The sequence below is a fragment of the Leishmania panamensis genome (genome assembly GCF_000755165.1).
Source record: "Leishmania panamensis strain MHOM/PA/94/PSC-1 chromosome 32 sequence".
Lineage (NCBI taxonomy): Eukaryota > Euglenozoa > Kinetoplastea > Trypanosomatida > Trypanosomatidae > Leishmania > Leishmania panamensis.
Genome location: NC_025879.1, coordinates 739,579 through 752,514, shown reverse-complemented (window position 1 = coordinate 752,514; position 12,936 = coordinate 739,579). Strand labels below are relative to the sequence as shown.

The 12,936-nt window shown below is 55.3% G+C and overlaps 4 protein-coding genes across 4 annotated transcripts, besides 3 other annotated features; all 4 read left to right on the top strand.

Moving 5' to 3' along the window:
* Positions 1–276: part of a repeat region that runs on past the window's edge.
* An 881-nt stretch (positions 277–1,157) lies between these two features.
* On the top strand, positions 1,158–2,597 carry LPMP_322070 (hypothetical protein; the record flags this gene model as incomplete). The annotated part of the gene is made up of 1 exon (XM_010703589.1): positions 1,158–2,597. The coding sequence occupies one exon, from the start codon at positions 1,158–1,160 to the stop codon at positions 2,595–2,597; it is 1,440 nt and encodes a 479-aa protein (XP_010701891.1).
* Positions 2,598–2,785: 188 nt separating this feature from the next.
* Positions 2,786–3,351: a repeat region.
* Positions 3,352–4,389: 1,038 nt separating this feature from the next.
* Positions 4,390–5,253, top strand: LPMP_322060 (1-acyl-sn-glycerol-3-phosphateacyltransferase-like protein, putative; the record flags this gene model as incomplete). Its single annotated transcript, XM_010703588.1, has 1 exon — positions 4,390–5,253. The coding sequence occupies one exon, from the start codon at positions 4,390–4,392 to the stop codon at positions 5,251–5,253; it is 864 nt and encodes a 287-aa protein (XP_010701890.1).
* An 840-nt stretch (positions 5,254–6,093) lies between these two features.
* Positions 6,094–6,661: a repeat region.
* A 1,080-nt stretch (positions 6,662–7,741) lies between these two features.
* On the top strand, positions 7,742–9,094 carry LPMP_322050 (hypothetical protein; the record flags this gene model as incomplete). The annotated part of the gene is made up of 1 exon (XM_010703587.1): positions 7,742–9,094. The coding sequence occupies one exon, from the start codon at positions 7,742–7,744 to the stop codon at positions 9,092–9,094; it is 1,353 nt and encodes a 450-aa protein (XP_010701889.1).
* Positions 9,095–11,791: 2,697 nt separating this feature from the next.
* Positions 11,792–12,763, top strand: LPMP_322040 (heat shock protein-like protein, putative; the record flags this gene model as incomplete). Its single annotated transcript, XM_010703586.1, has 1 exon — positions 11,792–12,763. One exon carries the CDS (start codon positions 11,792–11,794, stop codon positions 12,761–12,763), a length of 972 nt encoding a protein of 323 aa, XP_010701888.1.
* Between the last annotated feature and the right edge of the window lie 173 nt (positions 12,764–12,936).

Below are 12,936 nucleotides of genomic sequence, written 5' to 3'. Positions count from 1 at the left end.
TGAGTCGCCCGCCCCTCACCCGGCCCTCGCTGCCCGCTGGCGTGGGGAGGCCGAGTGTCGTTCCGAGGGGTGCACGGCGTGGCGGCCGGCGAAGGGGGTGGGCGGTGTAGTGAAGGAGGCTGGGGCTGTGCTGTGAGGTGGCCGAGTCGGCGCGTTGCTGTGGCGCGTGTGTCCACGGCTGCTTTGCGGGACGCGATGGGCCCCTGCAGGACGTGGCGGCGGGCGGAGTGGTGTCCGAGGCGGTGCTGGGACTCATGTGCTGCATGGCAGAGAGCGGACACGTCTCGTACATGAGGTTAAACGTTCTGAGGGTTGTGTCTGTGAGCGATCTCGCGAGCCTCTTCGTTTTCGTCCATCTCGTAGTGTGACAGGCACCGTGTTGTGCGTACTTTGGGAATAAGTGGGGATGTGAGAGGTGGAGAAGGGTGAATGTGGGGGTGTGCCGTAACTCTCTCTCGTTGTTGTCTTCTGCGAGCGGTGTGTTTCGGTTGTTCCTTGACGAGAGACTTGATGATGAGCCGATAGGAAAGTCCACTAGAGGCTGTGATGTGTTTCTGGCTCTTCTGCGATGAGCGTTATGTCGTTATCTCTCTGTGTCAGTCGTCGCTTTGGACTCCCCATTCTCTGCTTCTTTCCATGGACGTTTGCGCTGTATCGTGTCGTGTTGTTCTGTGTGCACTCTCAGGCTCTTACCGTTGTTTTTTTTTCCTCTCTCAGGGGCGCACTCCTCCCCATCCACACACACACACACCTCACACCCTTCCTTCCCTGGTGCAGGGTGCCTTGTGGTTGCTAACGCTTCCCCTCCTTGTGCCCTGCTCTTTTAACGCTATCACAGTCGCTATTATTACCTGTGCCTTTCGCCTCTCTTTTTTTCATCGGTTGGACCTGTCACAGCCACAGTGATAGGCAGAGGTGTGGTGTGATTTGCGGGCTGGAAGTGACTTCAACGAGCGACATTTGGGCATCCGACGCAGGTGTCTTGTGGATTGTCTTTAGACGTTATTTTAACATTCGCGCAGAGGATCGTGCACGAGGACCGACCCATCAAGCAGCAACGCTGAAGGGGGGGGGTGCGTTACGCCTATGCGACGACGACTACTACGCTTACAACAAGTCGTACCCACCAGAGGGGTTCTCCTGTCACCTTTGCCAGTATGCAGCGATCACCTTCAGATTCCTCAGGTGTGCCGCCGCTCAAAAACCTATCGTCGCTGAGCACATCAGGATGTTCGCATAATCCGGATACAATGGCGGACCCAATCCACACACCAGTCTGCTATAGATCCTCGAGCGCACTACACGACCGGCACACGCCGGATGCATGCCGCGCAAACGATGCAGTCTCTTGCCCCCGACGAGAGTCAACTGTGGCGGACATGCGGTCCTCCTCAAAACAAGAGGAATCATTCGTAATCGGTACCCCATCTCTCCTCGCTTTAAAGGATCAGATCTCCTTGTTCCCTGCCTTAGCTGTGCGCCTCGAAAACAGTTCCACCGTGGCGGAAGACCACTGCGCTCAGGATGGCAGCTTGATGCGGACAGGGCTCGACTACCCATTCCCATCGAAGGCGTTCTGCGACGGCATAGTAGCCGAGTCGTTACCGTTTCCACTAGAGGAAGTACATGAAAATGTGGTGTCGCTGACTTCTGTTTTGCCACAGCAATTGTCGGCGTCGATTCTGACCTCATCTAGTGGAATATTTTTCCCGACACTGGACAAGGGATGTGTGGTGTCAGGAGTAACCGAAGCATCTCAGTATCCCGTGGCAGCGGCGAGTCTTCTTTTGTTTTCCTCCTCCTCAATCATATCCGCCGCCTCATCGCGACTCAATCGGTTCCACAGTGCAAGGTTAATGCGATGCCACTCGGCTCCAGCCCTGCGGAAGTCGGCCAACGGGCATAAAGTGTGTGAGTTCAGTTCCCTGCCTGAGAGGATAGTGAGCCATCATCGGCCTGCAGCCGTGGAAGTAACCGCTTTACCTCTAACAAGCTCCGTGGCACGCCATCGCGCTGAGTCTTCTCCCACACAGCTTCTACATGACGTGAATCTCACGTTAAGCTCTGGGCTATGTGCGTCACGTTTGCGAGCGACCACCAGTATCCCCGATGCGATGCTGGAGGAGGTGACACCTGCGGCATTCACTGGGGTTGGATCGCATGAGTTCTCCTTCCTTTCTCCTAGCAGCTCAGTGCTCACCTTCATCGACCATGAGTTTGACATCAACACAACGGACTCAAGCGTCTTCCATGCTGTGGATGGTCTTCATGGTACATCTGCAGCAGGAAGCCTCCTCGACAGTGAAGGCGGGCGGCGTCCCACCGGCACAAGGCGCTACCGGCTAGCTAACGCGCGCTCACCCCTCTTGTCTACTGCGCATGTGATGCCATGCATATCAGGATCGACTGCCCGGAGTGGGTACCGGTCGGCTGTAGTGTCGTCATTGAAGCATCCTGCGCAGCTCACATCCGAATACGCTGCCGCAGTTCAAGCAGCGGCTAAGTATGGCCGCAGTCTGCGTCAGATCCTGGCGATGCGCAGCGACGACGTTGACGGCACCTTGCGAGATTCCGAGGAGACACCGAGTGAACCATAAGGAGGAGAACCAACAACGTACACTGCTTCATTTCTTTCTGTTATTTTGAATCACTCTTTAGTCGGGCGCTGCTTATGTAGGTTCTCTCTCTGCGCACCAATGCGCAGCGTAGCCGTGCCTTATCCACTACTGTACCCCTTCACGTTCTCTTCGTTTTCCTATATATATATTGCTCAGCGATGTGCGTTCCTCATGACGGAGAGGCACACCTCAGTGCGTGGCGTCATCAGGGCGCAGTGCCCCCCCCCTCCTCCACTCTGTGTGTGTGGAGAGAAGCGATGCAGCCCCCCACCCCGTCTCCCTGCCAATGCCGAGCCACTTCTGGTGCTGACAGGGTCACGCACCCAAGGTGCAGGGGGGCCGGAGTGGTGCATCGCTGCTGGTGTCGGCGGCCAGGTCGTGGGCTGCGCTGCGTCGGAGCGGCCGGCGACCGTGAAGGCGTCTGTGGCCCCTGCGTGGTGTGCAGGGTGTGCCAGCGTGAGTCGCCCGCCCCTCACCCGGCCCTCGCTGCCCGCTGGCGTGGGGAGGCCGAGTGTCGTTCCGAGGGGTGCACGGCGTGGCGGCCGGCGAAGGGGGTGGGCGGTGTAGTGAAGGAGGCTGGGGCTGTGCTGTGAGGTGGCCGAGTCGGCGCGTTGCTGTGGCGCGTGTGTCCACGGCTGCTTTGCGGGACGCGATGGGCCCCTGCAGGACGTGGCGGCGGGCGGAGTGGTGTCCGAGGCGGTGCTGGGACTCATGTGCTGCATGGCAGAGAGCGGACACGTCTCGTACACGACAATGAAAAGAGATCACAAAAGCGAGAGTAAGTGAGGCGACTGCGTCAGCAAGACTATTACTTTTCCGTCCGGTTGGCGTTTCTCTTGGGTGCTATAAAGGGCCGAAGTTGGCTCCATCTCTCTCAAAATATTGCTTCCTCACGGTTTGTTTCCTCCCCTTCCCCCCTGACTGCTGTTTGTCTCGTTCGTTCTGAGCAGGCCCCCCGTACCACTCCAGTCCATACCTCTCTTGCTTTCCCTCCCCACCCTATTACCTCTGTCGGTCTTGCTGCCTTTCACCGAGCCTGATGCTTCTCTTGTGGGACATATCTGTACATACACACATTTATGCGTGTTGAAGTCTATTTTCCTTTTCCTTGCGGATTCTCTTTTGCATCGCTGGTGCAGTCCACTGAACGTACGCGCCTGCGTGAGTGCGTGTGTGATTGGACGTTCTTCAATTCGAGGGAATTATAAGTGTGGAACATCGCAGCAGAGCCAAGAGTGATTTGTTCGTCCTTTGTTCTTGTGATCCCCCACATCCATCCATCCATCCATACATACGCGGTCATACGCATACACATCTTTACATCGCTGCACTGTGTCTCTGTTCACCAGATTGTGTGTCACCGTTTGCCTGCCACCATTCGCACACCACAACGTCCATCACCACCATCCTCACTTCTCCCGCAATCCTGACACCCTTTCATTGCTCACATAACGAACAATTGTGCGCCTTCGTATCTATTGAGCAACGAAAAGGAAAAGAGTCAAGGTGTACAGCGAGAGACGAGGTCGACGACACACTCAGCTCATTGCGTCTGTCTCTCTCGTCTCGTTTGGTCACTGGGTGCGTTTGTGGGTGCGTATGTGGATCTCCCTCTCCGGCTCGCTTGTGTGCCGTCTTTGACAGCACTTTATTATGTTTTTTCTCCGTGTGCTTTGTGTGCAGCTTTCTCCTGGCTTGTTTTGTCTTCCTTCCCCATTCTTCCTCGCCCACATATTCCTCCTCGCAGGATCTAACGAAGTTGCACGTCACCATGACAGAGAAGAAACACCCGAACAAGGTCCTCCGGTTGTTGTGCACTGTGTACCTTATCCTCTCCCTGATAGTGCAGTGGATTCTTGTTTGGGTGGTGCAGGCTCTCTTCATCGTGGTCTCCTTCCCCTTCACGACGTCTGAGTTCCGCCAGGACATCTGCGGCCACATTTTTCGCAAGGTCAGCTTTGTCGGAATGGATCTTCTGAATCCGTTCTGGCGCATTCATGTACTCAACAAGTTTCCGAAGGTGCCGAACAAAAAGGTGATCGTCATGCTAAACCACCTCAGCGGCGCTGACCCGTTTGTGTCCATTCGCTCCCTTCTGCCTCGTGATGGCACATGGATCGCGAAGGGTGGACTGTTCCGTGTGCCGTTTGGGGGGTGGGCGCTGTATAACTCCGGCGACCTTGCTGTGCACTTCCGCGACAAGAAGACAAGCTTTGCAACAGTGAAAGGCACAGTTGGCCCAATGATGGAAAACGCCCGCAGACGTCTGCGCCGTGGCCGCATGCTATGCGTCTTTCCGGAGGGAATTCGCAATATGAACCCCGACGGGCCGCTTAACCCATTCCGCCTAGGATTCTTCTCTCTCGCTGTTGACGAGGGGGCCACAATCGTGCCGCTGGCGCTGAGCGGGACGGAGAAGCTGTGGCCGCGCGGATCGGCGCTGATGGACGCCGCCGATGCGTACTTTTCCTTTGGAGAGCCGGTCGATGCGAGAAATTTCAAATCGGCGGAGGAGCTGTCGCAGCACGTTTGGAATGTCATGACAGAGCTGCGCGAGAAGCACCCGGACCGCGTTGAGCTACATGCGCGGCGGACGAATGCTGAGGCGGCATCTCCTGCAGCGCCTGTCTCTTAGGACGAGAGGCTCCTATGAGTGCATGTAAACGAGCCCATACAAGGACGAGGATTGGCGACATGGATTTTATCTGTCTTGTTTTTTCTTTGAAGAGTGCAGGAATGAGCAACTGTGTCGCATACTAACACTCATCGTCACACGGCAGGTGATTGTGCGAGCGTAGCGCTGCGTTTGTGCATGTGCGCGCTTTGTGAATCTTTGGTGAAGCTGATATCGGCAGGAGCTGATGTCGTTGCTTTTCGAACGTACTCCTACTCCAGTAGTTTGTCTCCTTTTTTTATTCGTCGTTTTCTTCGTTTCTGGTTGCAGCTCAGTCTCTCGCCAGCTCTCTGTGGAATGTTTGCGAGCGTGTGAGTCTGGACTTCTTCCCCTTTCCATGGCTGAGTGCCAGTGATCTGAACTTCCCCTGTTCCTAGAGGGCGTGGCAACGAGAGAAAGAAAATGAGAAAGCAGCGTCTTACAGGGAACTATGTGACTTTTTGTTGTTGTCTATGAAATACCGGGAGGACGGCGTTGTATTTCTGTGCGCGTGCGTAGTTGTAGGTCTCCAAGTAAGTTTTGTGGTGTGCTGTGCTTCTCTCTTATTCCATTTTACTGACTCGTATTCCCTTTCATTACCGCCGCAATGTGTGGCTGTGTGCGTGTGTGCATGAGACCTCTGAATAATGCAAATTATCGAAGCCCTTGAGGGACGACAAAAACCGCAAAGGTGGACCTCTTCAGCTCTTCCGTACGGACTTCCCTCTCGTGCAGTAGATACCTTCGTTGCCTGCCGTGGTTCGTTGATGAGGGATGTGGAGGGAGGACGCATGCTTGTGTAAAATTAGTACTGCCCTGAAGCCCTGCAGCCGGGGCACACCCACAGTGCGTGGCGTCATCAGGGTGCAGTGCCCCCCCCCCTCCCGTACTCTGTGTGTGTGGAGAGAAGCGATGCAGCCCCCCACCCCGTCTCCCTGCCAATACCGAGCCACTTCTGGTGCTGACAGGGTCACGCACCCACGGTGCAGGGCGGGGCCGGAGTGGTGCATCGCTGCTGGTGTTGGCGGCCAGGTCGTGGGCTGCGCTGCGTCGGAGCGGCCGGCGACCGTGAAGGCGTCTGTGGCCCCTGCGTGGTGTGCAGGGTGTGCCAGCGTGAGTCGCCCGCCCCTCACCCGGCCCTCGCTGCCCGCTGGCGTGGGGAGGCCGAGTGTCGTTCCGAGGGGTGCACGGCGTGGCGGCCGGCGAAGGGGGTGGGCGGTGTAGTGAAGGAGGCTGGGGCTGTGCTGTGAGGTGGCCGAGTCGGCGCGTTGCTGTGGCGCGTGTGTCCACGGCTGCTTTGCGGGACGCGATGGGCCCCTGCAGGACGTGGCGGCGGGCGGAGTGGTGTCTGAGGCGGTGCTGGGACTCATGTGCTGCATGGCAGAGAGCGAATGTAGTACAACACGAAAGAAGTAATGTTAAGGAGCCGCGTCCGAGATGGAAAGCGCCGATCAACATGGATTCTGCATTAACACATGAGCTTCTCTTGCTCACCTTCACTCTCCTGACGAGACTCCAGTGGCGTTCGATGGTGCGTTGGACTGTTTCGATGGGGGCAGGGGTTGGTGTCCGCTGCTTCCTGTAATGGGGCCTCCAGAGAAAAGGGCGATAGAGCGCATCCGGTACGCGGAGTTTGCATGACAGTGGATGAGGGTTCCACATAGTCATAGACCCGCGGCGGCGGCAGCGGGGGCTCGTTGCTCATTCTTGCTGTTTCAACCACAGAACGCGCACTGCTTCACGTGTGCAGTGGCAGGAGGCTCAGTTTTCTCGCGACTGTCTCCGTGTGCTTTTCTCTTTCTCAAGTTGCCCCTCTCCAATGCACGCGCCGCCATCTCCCACTCTCACTTTACCTCGTTTTTTTTTGTTCCTCATGTTCTACGGTATGGATAGCACTGCACCCCCCCCTCTATGCCTCCTTCCACACCTGATCCGCATTTCTTCTGGTAAACCGGTGAGCCCTTTATCAGTATTTACCTCGCTGTTTCTCGTTATTGCTTCAAGTCCATTCTTCTCTCTCATTCTTAGCCCTCTCTGTCTTTCGTGAACTCTTTCCTTTGCCACCTCTACGAAGTATCGCTGTGACGGAAACCTACGCAAAAGGCCTGAACGATTGCGATCGCCAATTGACTGTGCCCCCTCCTTCTTGTGTAAAGTTTCTCCTCCCTTCTTCCTTGACTTCGCATTGCGACCTCCTCTTCCCCAGCCCCCCCCCCTCGGTATAGAAGGTCGAGAAACAGACTCGTCTTCTCTCCACACCCCTCATCCTCGACAAGCGGCTTTTCCTTTCGCTCTGTCTCCCCCAGTGTGCAATCCTGTGTGCGTACGTCTGCAGTCACGTGAATCCTTTGTGTTGTACAATTTTCCATCTCTGTAAGCGTCGATCAATTTACCCAGTGGTACGAAGATAAGTCGCGTAGGCAAGACTCCACCTATCCCATTACGCATAGTTATCCTGCTGGCCGACAACATGCAGCCACACAAGCCACAGGTTGACATTGTGCCAGTGGAGAACCAAGCGGACGTCTACGAGAACACAACACCATACAAAGGTGAGGCCAGCGACAAGTCGGGTCACGCTGCACAACAGTGTGCTTCACAGTTAAAGCATGACACGGAGAAGATCGCGTCGTCGGTTGAGCGAAATGGGGTACACGTGGACAGCGACGGCAGCACCGAAGAGGATGAGCTGTCTCCCTATCTGGAGGTGAAAGTGGACGATGCACCGTACGCCTGTGTTGATAGTCTGCCGATTCTGTGGACCATGGACGAGGAGACGGTGCTCATGCACTCCAGCCTTGTTTCACTCGAGCGGATTCGCACGCGACTGGAAATGCTGCTTCTCGGCGTCTCTGAAGCAATCCACATACACAAGGCGAGTGGCGCCTCGAAGGGCCGCGTCGAGGGGAAGGTGTTGCTGTCGTCGAGTCGTCGCTCCCGTGGCCAGCACTTAATGGACTTCTCGGGGCAGGTGCTCGCCGCTGACCATGCTTTTCGGCGCATTATTGGCGAGTCCTTCGCCAGCTTCGCGGAGGAGGAGATTGTGCAGATGGTGCAGCTTTTCTCGCTGGCAAACAGAGGACCAACTGAGTGTGAAGAGATGGTGCGCGATGCTGTGGTCGTGCTTCAAGTCCTGCTGCACGACGGCGAGGCTGTCCGCGACTTGGCGCGCTTCCGTCAGTTCCTTTCGACCCACAGCGCTGAGATCTCTACTCAGCAGTGGCAGTACGACTTCGTCACTGCGCTGCGGTCTCTGGCTGTCTGCTTCTTGCGCCACCCCAAGTTCATCATGGCGTCCTACGGCCATTCTGTGAATCTGGTTGTTCACCACGAGGCGCTCTACGTGGCGCTCCTGCGTGCTTGCGGCGGAAGGCCCGTCGGTAACACCCCAACCTCAGCCAGCACCCTCGACCAAGTTGACCTGGCGGAGGCGAAGACACAGTCGTCACACACTGTGAGTACCACCAGACTTCGTGCCTCACGCGTGAACATGTCTTTGCAGTCAAAGTACAAGGCCATGGTTATCCACTCGCCAAAGGGTCCAAGTGGTACGACGCAGCTGCAGCGGTCCTTTATCTCGTGCTTGGATCCGATCATGCTGTCCGATCGCCAACGTGGTGTAGCATGGTCTGCGCCCTCCATGCTGTCGAAGCATGGAGGGGGCACTTTGAAATCGCGTCGAAGCAGCATAACGGTCAGTCGCCCCTCCGTCAGCGCTGGGCCGACGAAGAACATGCCGGCAGCAAGCAAGAATGGAAACCATGAGCGGGCGCCTGTGCCCGCCAAGAAGACACGCACGAAGAGCAAAAAAAATGATTCCTAAAAAAGTGTGTCAGCTGCGCCTGCAGCGCGCCACCACCCTTTCCGTGGCACACTACTGAGAGGTGCTGGACAAGAAGAACCTGGTGGGTACACTGACTGGTTCAGTAGGACTGAACGTAGCGATGGCAGTAAAAAGAGTAGCACTGGGCGACAGGTACTGGCGCTTAGCGGTTCGCTTGAGCGAAAAGGTACTTTAACCGCATCTGAGCTTATCGGAGGAACTCTCTGACTGCCCTGTGTGCCTCCGCGTGCTTGCGTCTTATCATGTGTGTGTGTGGGTGCTCTCTGCAGAGTGTGAGCGTACTAAGTCTATTCTCTTATCCACATGATCTCTTGGTGTTCCCTTCCCCTCTCTCTCTTTTATTTTTCCTCTTTCCTTTTTTTTCATAATTGTCTTTTACTAGCTTACTGTCATGGGATGCAGGCTGGCGCCCTACAATCGTCTGTGCTTCATGTGTCTGTGTGTGGTACGCCTTGTGTGTAGGCTCCACTCGCTAACGCTCTCTGTTTTCTTCTCAACGGCATCTGAAGTTTTTTGTTCTCTTTTGTTTACACCTTTTCCCTCTCGGCCCCTGCCTTTCCCCCTCTCTCGCTAGTCACGCCTTGATAGGCGTCGGTTGCTGCTGCTGTCGTTGCAACTCTTTCCCTTTCCCCCTTCATCCTCGCTGTTGTTCAATGAGAGAAAACAGTGCCCGTACGAACAAGCGGACGTAGAAAAGAGGTTAGAGGCGATCCCTCTCACTCATTCTACCTCACCTCTGCACTTCACGTGCGTCTCTTTCTCTGGTGCTTACTTCCAGCCCTTTTCTGGTGTCTGTTCGACTGCCAGTCTTTGTTTTAGCTCCTTTGTTATTATCCTCCAATCCTCATTCGGGTGTGCCTTACTTCTCCTCTTGAATGGGTTGCCGAGACGTTTGACGTCTTCTTGTTGTGTCCTGGTTTCATATCCCTCTGTGCACATGTCTTTGGTCGTCTTTGGGCTCGTCCATGGCAGGTCACACGCGTCTACACATAACGCGCCTCTCCTTTTCCTCTTCAGAGTAATGCACAAAAAGGTGCCTCGTCTCGCTGCCTCTCCTCTGCTGCTCACCTTGGTATTTGCTATCTGCTTGACGCGACATCGCTGTGCAGCGGGCTACTGCATTCCTTGTGCTTCGTTAAACAATCGCTTGTACCCTGTTGCGCTTCCTTTTTTTCTTCCCCTTACATAGTGGCGTTCATGCGGAGGTTGCCTGTTCGAGCCTTTGCCGACAGTAGTATGTATATCAGCACTTCCTTTCGGGTAAACACCTCGACGCACTCACGCGCTCACACACAACCGCCTCCTTACCTCTTCTTCTCTTGGGATGAGGCTTTCGCCCTCTCTTGATTATATAAATAGCTCCTTTTCGAGTTTCATCTGATCTTTTCTGGTGGCGTTCTACTGACCGTACTGTATTCTTCTCGCATTTCTGTGTAGTAGCGCGCTTGAGCTTTGGTCTCTCGCTGTGTGGCACTCGGCTCCTCCCTTCCCTTTTTCTTTGTGTGTGTTGTACGGTACTGTTCGGGCTGAAGCCTCTCTCGTCTTCCCTTTTCATTTCGTCTGTTACCGCAGCTTTGTAGTTTTCGTTTTACACGGACGCCCTCGATGCTGTTTTCCGTTCTTCTTGTTCCCTTTGTGTGTACATTTTTTTTGTTTCAATGACTTCATCTTTGCACATGCACGCACTTAACGGACTGCGTACGTGTGTGTTTTAGAGTGGCTTGTCGCGTCTAAGCTGCGAGTGAGCTGGCAAAGCGTGGCGTAGAGCGAGCAGGGGAAGAAGGGCAGGCAAGCAAACAAACACGCAACACGAAAAGAGGCGCTTTTTGACTTACCGCACTTCGCTTTGTTGCTAGCTTTGCCTTATGCTACTTTTTAACTGTGCATGACGGCCAACAAACGAAGGAAAAAGGATACTTTTAAAAGCGAAAAAAAAAAGGCAGAGGCACCGCATAACGTTTGTTTACCTACGTTGACGAAAAAAGTAGGCTTGTTCCTCTTGTCTGTGATGGCGTTCCGCACATCTGTGCTCCACTTCACCTCGCACGGACCCGCGGTTGTCAGCGAAGAGGCAACAGCAGCCTCCCCCCTGCCCCCCCAAAACAGAAGTTTGCAACATGGGCGAAGAACACACTTCACAGACAGTACCCCATGATGCACTTTTTCTATGCCTTGTGAGGGGAAGCGAGAGAGAGAGAGCCGTCGTTTTCTCAGCAATTCAGCTTTTGGTGCTCATTGGACTGCCGTGCACGACACGAGTATCTTCGCTGGCTCATCTCCTCATTGCGCGCAGAAATGTGTACTGCATACGGTGCGCGTCTTTTTTTCCTTTTCACAACCAGGAGAAGTTGCTCGTCTCCTTTAGCAGCGTATCTTTTTTTTTTGTCTCTCTCTTTCTCTCACCACACGTTTTGTGTACATCTGATGTCCTCTCTTCTCTTACCTCCTCTACCGCATTCTCCTGCGTTCGTCCTTCCCCAACTTCTGCCGCTGCGTGCTTCGCTGCTGCTCTCGTAATGTTGCATCATCGCTGGGACGTACGCATCAATTCAGCACTGCGCCCCGGCCGATATCGAAGGCTTCATAGCCAATACTCCCCATAGCGCGCCACAGCAAAGCAATCGAAGCCAACCGTTAGAAATAGCTCTCAGCCCCTCTCTCCTCGTGTGCTCTGAGATGATCGACTACTACGAGTTTCTGGGCCTCAACCGGCAGTCGGGCGATGACGATGTGGCCAAGGCCTATCGCCGGTATGCACTTGCTTACAACCCGCAGTGTCATTCCAACAATGCCGACCAAGAGACGGTGCAGCGCAATTTTACGATGGCGGCGCAGGCGTACACTGTGCTCTCGGATCCGAAGACGCGCGCCATCTATGATATCTACGGAGAGGAAGGCGTCCGCCATGGTGGCACCGGTCAACAAGGGGTGCCGGGCGGTATCAACCTTGACTTAATCGATCCCAACGCTGTCTTCACCCGCTTCTTTGGGGTTGACAACCCGTTTCAGGTGATAGGTCGCATTGACGGGGTGAAGAGCAACCAGCATGACTTCTTTAGCGCCGTTACTGGCATGCCGCCGAACCCGCCCAAGTGCCCGTCAATCGAGGTACTGCTGCCGGTGACGCTCGAGGACGTATTTTATGGCGCCACGCGCCGGGCCACGTGGAGTGCGTCGCATGCTGGCATGCCCGCACTTGATGCTGCGGCGACCGTAACGGAGGAGTCCTACGAGGTGCGTGTAGAGAAAGGTGCGAAGACGGGCGACCATTTCACTGTCGAGGGACGTGGCAACACCTGCCTCGGATGCGCGCGTGGTGATGTTGTCATAGTGGTGAACGTCATGCAGCACACAAGGTTTCGTCGGGAGGGCGACGACCTGGTCACTAAGGCAACCATCTCCCTGCGCGATGCTCTCTGCGGCACCACTGTGACGGTGCACACGATGGAAGGCCGTGAGCTGTCCATCTTGATTGACGAAATTGTGGACCCCACCTACCGCACGCGCATCGCTGGTGAAGGTTTGCCGAACCACGGCGGTGTTGACGCTCCACGCGGCGACCTCGTCATCGAGTTCACCACAAAGTTCCCAAGCTTTTTGACTGCGGAGCAGAAGACGGAGATTGGCCGTATATTGGATGCCGACTAGCGCCGTTTGCGTTGTTGTTTGTGTTCTGTTTTTCTCTTTATCCAATGTCTTTTCTGTGGGCAGCATCCGCCAAACTCCCAGTGGCTTGCACAGCGTGGTCACAGCTTCACTCTCCTCCGCCGTAGCTCTCTGTGTACCGATGTGTGCGCTCTTTTGAAGAAAGAAGTCGGCGT